At 29.6% G+C, this 9969-nt stretch overlaps 1 protein-coding gene and 1 pseudogene across 3 annotated transcripts in view; both read right to left on the bottom strand.

Moving 5' to 3' along the window:
* Nucleotides 1-217: 217 nt before the first annotated feature.
* On the bottom strand, nucleotides 218-944 carry LOC111615480 (annotated as a pseudogene).
* Nucleotides 945-1619: 675 nt separating this feature from the next.
* LOC111615477 (endothelial lipase-like) overlaps nucleotides 1620-9969 on the bottom strand; it is an 11157-nt gene continuing 2807 nt past the window's right edge. For 2 of the 3 annotated variants that reach the window (XM_023356881.1, XM_023356883.1), the window contains 9 exons: nucleotides 5580-5737; nucleotides 5368-5514; nucleotides 5144-5252; nucleotides 3813-3929; nucleotides 3637-3744; nucleotides 3119-3367; nucleotides 2121-2241; nucleotides 1858-2049; nucleotides 1620-1777 (listed from right to left, as the gene is read on the bottom strand). In XM_023356881.1, the coding sequence (XP_023212649.1) occupies nucleotides 1696-1777; nucleotides 1858-2049; nucleotides 2121-2241; nucleotides 3119-3367; nucleotides 3637-3744; nucleotides 3813-3929; nucleotides 5144-5252; nucleotides 5368-5514; nucleotides 5580-5737 (1283 nt within the window). In that variant the 3' untranslated portion in view covers nucleotides 1620-1695. The remainder of the gene's footprint in view (nucleotides 1778-1857; nucleotides 2050-2120; nucleotides 2242-3118; nucleotides 3368-3636; nucleotides 3745-3812; nucleotides 3930-5143; nucleotides 5253-5367; nucleotides 5515-5579; nucleotides 5738-9969) is intronic. The other variant, XM_023356882.1, reaches the window with a different exon arrangement.

Here is a 9969-nt window from a genome sequence, read left to right as displayed (position 1 = left end):
TTTGATTGGCAATGTAAGTTTATTACATTTTTCGATGCTTATATATTATTGATACATTTTATTAATTTATCCCCTTTAAGCGAATCTTGCAAATAAACAAATACTTCTAAAATAGAAAATAAATCAACTTAATATTTTAAAAATTGTTAAAATTGCTTTGATACGGGAGTGACTCTGAAAATACAGGCATACTATAAGGCCTGAAACAAAATATTTTTTATTTATGTTCAAAGTACTCTCCTCTCGCCAAAATGCACTTATGTAGTTGCTCCTTCTAAAGATCAAAAGCGCGACACCATTTATTTTCTGGAATGCTATCAAAATACTCTGTTAAGGAAGCTTCAATTTCATCCTCTGTTAAATTGGAAACTCCTCAAATGTTTTTGAAATTAAAAAATAGCCAGAAGTCACACAATGCCAAATCTGGTGAATATTGTGGATTTTGAATGATTCTTATATTACTAGCTTGAAGGAAATCAACATCCTTATTGGCACTGAGTGATGAAGAATTATCATAATGCAAAATTTGACCTCAAATTTTCAGTGAATCCAGAATGTTAAGAAGAAAAACTGTAGTGTACCAATTAGCCATTACTGTCTTCTGTTCATCAAGCATAATTTCTTTTGCCAGACCAATGCTACTGAAAAACTGTGAAAAGGCAGAAAGCCTTTTCACAGTTATTGGAATTGGATCATCTTTATGGATCCATACCTGACTTTCTTGACCTGTGACACAGTCATAAAATGGTGTGTATATCTCAGCACCTGTTACAATTTTGGAAATAATCTGGTGTTCACCTTGGTTCACACATTTTCAAGTTTTTCTTACTGTTAGAGATTCTGACATGTTCTGATTTTAGAAATCTGTCAACTGATCGAGACACTACTTTTTTTTAACTGTAACTTCGTATGCAGAATGTACTGCAGAGTCTCTCCTGTATCATTTTATAGGTATATTTTTGGTCTTCTGCAATCATACGTTAGATAGTAGTTACAATTTTTAGGTGTCACTGCTGTTCATGGTTGCCCTTCACGTGGTTCATCATGGAAGAAAGTACGACATCTCTGAAATTTTTTGAACTACCTGAATACAATAGTAAAGGATCACCCCCAAAAGTTAATTTCAAATGTTTATAACAGTCTTTGTCATTTAGTCTACCATAAAAATCATAGTAAATCATTGTACGAAGTGTTTCTCTAGAAAGTTTTATTGTAACTATTACAAATGGAATCTGTTTCATTTAGATTAAAAGAAATTGATGAAATTTGTTTATGCATAATGTGTGATATGAAGTTTATTATTTAAAAAAATAAACATTTCAATTCATTACGAATGGTTTTCCTGTATTGCAAAACTTTTAGAGCATTCTTTGTATAAGTTTAATGCAATAGATATGAAGAAATGCCTACATATCCGCATTATCCATCAATTTGTTTCTTATGATAAAAAATTTAAAATCAGATGCTATCGACTTTATTCAATTACCTTAATTAATAGTAGATGATATACCTAATATTGATCATAATCTCATCTAAAGCGCTAATGGAAATAATAATTACTCAATATAATAGAAATAATATATTTAATCTTTAGAGGTTTTGTATTTCAGATAAATATTAAATAATGAAAAAATTTCATATACATTTAATATTACAATTTATTAAGTTTGCTCTTTGAGTAAAATTATGTAATATTCAACATGGTTGAAATATTTCTTCTTTATTAGAAGAAATTCCTCTCTTGTTAATTCTACAGTAACGTTTCTTTTCATTATTGCTAAAAAATTAAAAATTATTATTATTATTTTAAAATATTTAAAATTTGAAAAGTAAATAATTTTAAAATATACCTTTTACCTTAATTGTAATGGTGAAACATGTATTTCTTGCAAATGCAATCTTTTTCTTTTCCTTCTTCTTCTTCTTCTCTCTCTCAAATAACCATACGAATCATCTACCCAAAGAAAAGTTAACTTTTCGATATCTCCCAAATTATTTTCAGAAATTACAAGATATTTTTGTTCGATATCGCTTCTCAAAGTGGCAAATCTGTTAAAAATATCATTATAACTTTTTAACTATAAAGGTATAATTAATTTTACGAGTAGAGTTTTACGTACCCTGTTATCAAGGCTGTGAATAATTCTCCTTCGTTACCACTTAGATGAATATACATTCCGCTTACTTTAATTGAAGAATTTTTTGGTTGTGAGAAGATCAATGAAATTTGATATTGATAAGCTGAATAGAAAAAGTTGAACCAATTAATTTTTTGTTACATTTTATTTATTTTTATTTGTGATTAAATAGAAAATTTACTATGTTTTTAGTTATTTTTAAGTTTATTAGAAATTTAACAGCATAAAACAGCGATTCCCAACCTGTGGTACGCGTACCCCTAGGGGTACGCGATAGGTTGTTTAGGGGTACAGAAAAAAGTTAGTTATTATGGCAGAAAAAATAATATATTATGTATCACAAACTAATAGTATTAAAAAATTATTAGATAAAAAATGTTCCTTGCAACAATCACAATTTTATTATACATGTTTTCTTTTAGGTTTTTTTTTCTTTAATTTAAAGTTACAATATGTAAAATTAATAATACGGTTACTCACTAAATTTCTTAAATGAGGGGTACAATCTAGAGAAATGACATGTCACGGGGTACAATCTAGAGATATGACATGTCACGGGGTACACTAATGAAAAAAGGTTGGGAACCACTGGCATAAAATATTAAATCTTTTCGATATATCATTATCATAAGTAATTTGTCTCTTACCCCAAAGAGTCTGCAGTAAATTTTGTTTTGAGGTTAAGTTCTCTTTTTAAGGATATATCCGTAAAAACGTATATATTTTTAATGTAGAAGTTTTAGTACGTTTCGCGAATCTTGCTCGAGATATTATGATATACAATAGCAAGAATGCTAGTTTACGAAGGCTACATATTATAATGAATTTAACAGGATCCGAAACATTTCTCGGATCGCTGGTATACAGCCTACTACTATCAAAAACTCAAGAGGTAAGTTAGGCTCCCGTGAAACGATTTATATATAATTATAATTAACGTATATAATTAGCTAAGTGAATCGAAAAATAAATTTTCTTACAGCAATATGGAGAATATTCCGTAGTTTTCAAGTAGAAAATATTTTTTTCGCTACCAAAATCTATTTGTTTTGGGTTTGAGTCATAGCCCATTAATGCACAGTTTCCGTCATCTCTGCAATCACCACAATGCCCACTATTAAAAGATTTCCAATCAGAACATTTTATTCCCACAAAAGAACATTTTCTGATAGATTGTATGAAATATATCAAAGCAGTAAGGTGATCGCAAACCATTTGTTGAAGAAAATCTAAAAGTAAAAACATGCGTAAGCAAATTAAACAAGAAATATTAATATTGATAAATCACGAAGGAATAAATATAACATGTATTTTCTTAATCAAATCAAAATTATGAAATTAAAACCTTGTCTTTTAGACTGTTTTTAAGAAGCACAGAAAAAATTCCGAAAATTGATGCAATTGTTCATTTCGTTTAATATTATAAATACGGTTTGTCACGTAAGATGAAATATATTATATATTTTATAAATAAATTATAAAAATAGACAGTTCGTACTTCTAATAGAAGTTTGTTTAAGCATATTGCGAATTCCACAGTTAACTTGATTGTTTCCACCATTAGGATAAAAATCTGCATGGCCGACTACTTCAGCGGTTCCAAATCCTGAAAGATCAAAAGTATGACAAATTGTATTATGCTTTTACATTTATTTTAAGTTACTTTTTACGTACCAACTAGTGCATCATTGGCAATGTCAGTGTGGATCACATCTACGAAATTTGCATCGGATCTATCTAGACGCCGATAACTTGATACATTCTGAAATTTTGGCCCTGCAGGATCTAAACCTGTAATAATAACGAGCAATTATTTATTGTGAGATCGTCACAATTCCCGGCTGCAATTTTAATTGATTTAATTTAAAATATATGTCTATTGCCTCAAATTAGTAGTGTCTTGCGCCCGTACATCATACTTTCCTGCTAGCGATATAGTCATGCAGTCATCTAACTCCTTACAAGAGAAAATATTTGAATTGAAATATTGTGATGTTCGGCGCAAACCGGAAGTTCTCATATAGTTAATCGGGCCATCTGCCCCTAATATTTTAATTTCTGGTCTCAATTGTTATCTATCTAACGCCGTTCTCGAGATTAAAAAGGACAGACAGACAGGCGACAGTGGGAATTTATAGGTGTAAATTTTTTTCAAATTGCAATATGATAATAATAAATATATATAAATTAATGATAATATTAAGTGAAAAAACGCTACTCAAATGCAATTTTTCAAATGTTGAAATCGTGTTTAATATTTTCAATGGTAAAGTGTCCATTTACAATAGTTTCCATAAATTAACGATAAACAAAAACGTATGATTATTTTAACTCATTAAAAATGAATTAAATTAGAATATATTAAGGGAGAAGTGGCAATCCGATCAGCTGGCAATATCGATCACCGTGATGTATGAAAAACTATAAATTTTATGTAGTAGTATAATTGAAAATTATCAAGCTTTCTCGCTGGTCATCTTAATTTCCTGTTCCAAAAGCGAGAATGTCAAGCAAGAAACGTTGCGAGATTTTTTAAAATTGAGATTTGGATTTTTCTTTTAAATAATATCTTAATAAATATATAATAGTGTAAATTTTAAATTTATATTTATTTATTTTTTTTTCTATTGTAAATGTCTAATCTAAACCTAAATATTTTAATGATGAAAGGGCACAGCTAACTTTCTTAATCCCTCTAAACTAAAACTCTTGAAAGTGCGAGAGCACATTGTAACATTGAAGAATTATTATTATTTACTCATTTAGTATTTATAAGTATTTATATTATCTTGTGTATTTAATACATTTATAAGATTGAAGAAAAACAAATGTTTTTCTCTAAGTAATTCCTCTTAATATTTTGGATGGAAAGGAGCTTAATGAACTTATTGAAGTCTAAACTAAATCGGAATAATCCTTGTCTCCATTTTAAATGATTTTTTTGAATATATTTTCAGATAAATTAAGTTAGGATTTATATCAAGAAAAAATTTTTTAAATCATACCTGTTATCCTCCCTAATTTGAAGATGTTATTTCCAACATATCCTGAAACATGAGCTCCTAAACTGTGTCCAATCAAATGAAAATCTTCAAATTTAGCTCCACCATATTCCTGAAAATATTCTATTTTAATACGTTTCGTAATTAATGTTGTGTTACATAAAAAACAAATTATTTAAAATATCAGATTTATATATAGTCTATATATTTATTTATTTATATATTACCTTAAGATATTTTATGAGATCTGTAACTTTTTTTCCTACGAGTTCGAGATCGTAAACTAATTCCTGATAAAAATTGAGGGAAACTTTAAACCAATCAACGATTATGACATTATAATCACCACGAAATAGAAACTCTTTGCGAATCGTCTGCAGGTAAAATTTGTTACAATTGTATTCAATCTCTACAAAAAGTAAAAAATAAAGTTTCATACCATCAAAGCTGATGATTTTCTCACGTCATCTAAGTAACCATGGATGATAATCTTAGTTAATCGGTTACCGTCGAAATTAGTAGTGTTCAGGTCAGTTGCATTCGTTCGAAGAACATCAGGATGTTTGTTGTCTCTTGTGTATAAGAAAAAAGTAATATCTAAAATTGAAATTTTTATTATTTTTTCAAATCACCAAACAAAAATAATGTAGAAAATTCGGATTAATTTCATATTATTTAAGAAATAATTATGCTATTTAATATTATGCTAGTTAAAATCATTATGCTATTTAATATTAAGATTTTATATAAAATAACTTTGAATTTTGTTAATAGATATTAAAGATAGGATGACCGAGACACCAAATGACTTTCTGAAGTTCCAGTGTATTGGGTGATTTTATCCAGATAAATCGAGCATGGCGATCTACATTGTACTCGTAGCTGAATACATACATAATAGCATAAATACATTTTATGCATGTAGGCATTATTATTTATATTTATTTAAGTCTTTCTGTCGTGTAGGGCAGAAAAATTTAAAGATATACACAATATAACCCTGATTATCCGAAGTAATGTACTGTACAGTACCTCAGCTAACCGAAATTCAGAGAAAACGAATGGCACCGGCCATTTCAGATTAAAAATTACTAACAAGTAAAGGTATAAAAACAGATTCAACAGTGATACCGGATAAATCTTTTATCTTATTGATAAAAGATTTATACGGTATCACTGTTGAATCTGTTTTCATACCTTAGTGAATTTAATCATATATAAGAACGACGATTTAACATTTTTCATTATTCAGCTAATATGTACCGTGGTCTTAATAAATAAAAATGTATACGGTTATATTTTAATTTCGATGGTTTGTCTCATACTTCAAGTTAAAGTTCAATGTAAAAAATAATAGAAATAAATCATTTTGTAATACTTGTTGTGTTTTAAACTTTCTTTTAGGAATTACAGTATAAGAAAAGTAGTGTATTCACTTATAATGTGGAACGTCGAATCTCAAATGATGCGGAGTCTTGATTAATCGAGACTTGGATAATCGACGTTCTACCGTATCTATATTTTACTATCCGAACTCCTTGTATCCAAATTCTCACTAAAACAAATAATCGTTTTTATTTAATGAGCCTTTATCTCATTAAATGGGATAAGGGCTCATTCATAATGAAAATTAAGCATAAACGTAAAACCTTGTATCTATATTATTTAATGCAACCATTCACAATGAGTTACGTAAGTTAATCTTAAACTTAATCATAACATGTTAACGTAAATAAAGTTTGGAGTTTTCATACTTCAAATTTTTGCACTTTTTACGAGATTTAAAACAAGAAACAATCATAGTGGTTATGGAATTCCTACTTATGACTTTTTCTCTCGTTTAACGGATAAATCCCTCATCACCTGTTGCTTGTATTTTTAAGTTTTCTGATGCAAGACACTTAACATACTTTCAGCGTTACTTATATTCATTAACTGACAGCTATACTAACTTATATCATCAGTAGTCATGCAAACATCAATTTGTTTCATTGCCGACCACTATTAGAGTAATATTAAATTATATTTGAATTTTATATTTTAAAGTGCACTATCGACCTCCCTAATAATTTGGCCTTCTGTATGCATGCACGCACTGCACACGTATCTAAACCGACTCTTGGTAGGATCGAATAAATGGCATTTTGAAAACATTCGGTCTGTGGCAGTCATCAAAAACAGTTTTTTCTTTGGTAAAGATAAGCTTGGCGCTTCGAAGCAGGAAATAATAATAATAATTATTATTATTATATTTCCTGCATTTCGCTTCAAAGCGCCAAGTTTTTTTAAAAATCTTTACCAAAGAAAAACTCCGAAGAAAAACTTTAACTGTTCATTTAAATTGTTATAATTTTTATTTGGCGCAATGTTTATGTATAGGGCAGGGGTCACCAAACTAAAGCCCGCGAGGTCAGTTCATTCGGCCCGCTGCAGCACTATGTGACAAATGAGCTAAAATATAGTTATTTATATGGAAATAAAATATATTGTAGATAAACTTACTATGTTAAAAAAAATTAAAATAAGTGTAAGTAAAAATGTCAAAATTGGTTCAATCCGATTTTTGCATCTCACAGTAATACAATTTTTAGAAAAATCAGTGAAATAAAAAATTCGGTAACTTTTTACGACTTTGAATATCAGAAAGATTTTTGTTTATGTATCTGCAACGAAATTTCTAAGAAAAACGATTACGAACTTGCTGCAGCGACCGTGTTTGTTTATTGGTAAATAAATATGTTAGTTATCTTTATCTTTGTGTATTCAGTGGTTAACAAAATGATTATGAGGCCCGCGCTCGTCATTCCCTCAGTTATCCGACCCGCTGTGAAAAAAAGTTTGATGACCCTTGGTATAGAAATACATATGTATAGACAAGACTATTAGGCCTATATCCAAACAACAGCATCTGAGATATAAAAACGTCTCAGATGTTTTTGTTTACATATAATATCCATATCTGTAATCTGTATAAACTGCGATTTATGTGAAACATGCGTTTCTATATCAACTACGTTAGAATTCAAATTTTTCTTAGAACAATCCGTAAAATTTTAACGGTTAACTGATTAACAGTTATGTTTATAATAAGTTTTGAATTTCAGTTCATTTATATTCAAGAAAATAAATTAATTTTTTAGGTAATGCTGCAAAAGTATTGATTACATTATATTGGCATATGTATATTATTATTACTCTTAATGTCGCAATGTTAAAATTTTAATGTTTATTTTATTGGTTAAATTGGTTAATATTTATTGGTTTATTCTATTTCTTTGCCAGTTAACAATAATTGATTCTTCCACCTTTTTTCTTTTTATGAAGCGGTACGTTGTAACGTTGTTATATAGGCTAATAAAAGTTCTTTCTCAATATCTTTTTTGTGTTTAGGCTACTTTATGAGTGCTAGCTTCTCATTCAACACATTAGACAATACTAACATTTAAAAAATCATTGTTTATTTCAAACGTATATGAAATAACTCTGTCTTACTGGAAATGAAAAGGTTTAATTTTTTCTAGGAAATTCTGCAGTTATTTGGTAACTAGTCCTCAGATTTTATGAAATGTTTTCTTTTATTTTCCCTTCCTCTGGCCACAAACAACCAGCGGTCCACGTGCTCCTAATATGCGATCCCAGAACTTTGTAAACGTAATTTTACTTTCATGTTTTCTGCATCTAGCCCTTATGCTGCCCTTATGCAATATTAGTTTTGTTAATATTCCGACGAAAAACATTCAAACTTGATCAAAATTCAACTTGGCCAGTAAAATGATGAGCATAAACCATATATTTCTAATTTGCATATCATTAACAAATATTAACTTGAGCGAGCAGTAAGCCAGCACAGTGTATTGCGGTAGCTTATGCGCTTTCGTGTCTGAATTATAAAAGAAAAAACATTTCCACGTTAGATTTTGATTATTTTTATGGTAGAATGCTCATTTGAATCCTGGCATGTGCATAAATTACTTTCTGGAAAATATAATTAACTCTTAAAAAATGTATTCAAAAAACGAAAATGTCGACTTCGCTTTTTTGACGCTTGATAAATAAAAAAGCATTTTGACATTTTTGAGTGCTGTTTTTGGATCGTAAATCCACACAGCTGCTTCATATATTTCCAGAGTTTGGTGAATTTCGGTCGAATTACGGAAAAGTTATCCGAGTTCTAAGAAGAAGGAACCAAATTTACATCCCTCATTCTCACTAGATGGCACCACGTTAGCTAGCTCTTCGATTGCCTCTGCTGTAACTGCATGCCCGGACTAGTACCGATTTAAACATATTGTCATTTCCTTTCGTCAACATGTCAGCAGTTACGCTCAACTCCTTCCTCTCATCATTCCATTGGAATTTTTTAACTTTTGTGTAACTATTTCAAATATGTTTTTTAGCCCTGTCAACCGACGTTATATTTAAGAGGGAACCGTGTCTTAAATTTTTAAATTTAAAAGATTTCGTCCAGTCCAGACTGGACGAAATCTCAAACGCGGATGCTTTTAACGAGCGACTCCAATTTATCCAACATTTTTCCTGCTTAAATGCTACCTGATTTTATTTTATTACTAGCTGCAAGGACCCACTTCGCTGGGTTTTTATTTGTTCGTACATTTGTATGTAATACAGTAGACCCCCTATAACGCTTAGATACGTTCCACGCTAACCGAAAATTACGTTGTAGGAATGATTAAATACATGAGCCAATCGCAGCCCGATAGGTGGGAACTTTACGGACTAAGGCTGTTCGAAAGGTTTTCTTCTATAAAATTAACCGATTCTAGACTAATTCGACTCAACATTTCCAAAACACGTATAATTTTTTGGGA

This window comes from Centruroides sculpturatus, unplaced genomic scaffold, assembly GCF_000671375.1.
Source record: "Centruroides sculpturatus isolate CEXI.00-Female unplaced genomic scaffold, Cexi_2.0 scaffold2228, whole genome shotgun sequence".
Classification (NCBI taxonomy): Eukaryota; Metazoa; Arthropoda; class Arachnida; order Scorpiones; family Buthidae; genus Centruroides; species Centruroides sculpturatus.
The sequence above is the reverse complement of the archived record's forward strand: the minus strand, read 5'-3'. Positions and strand labels throughout refer to the sequence as shown.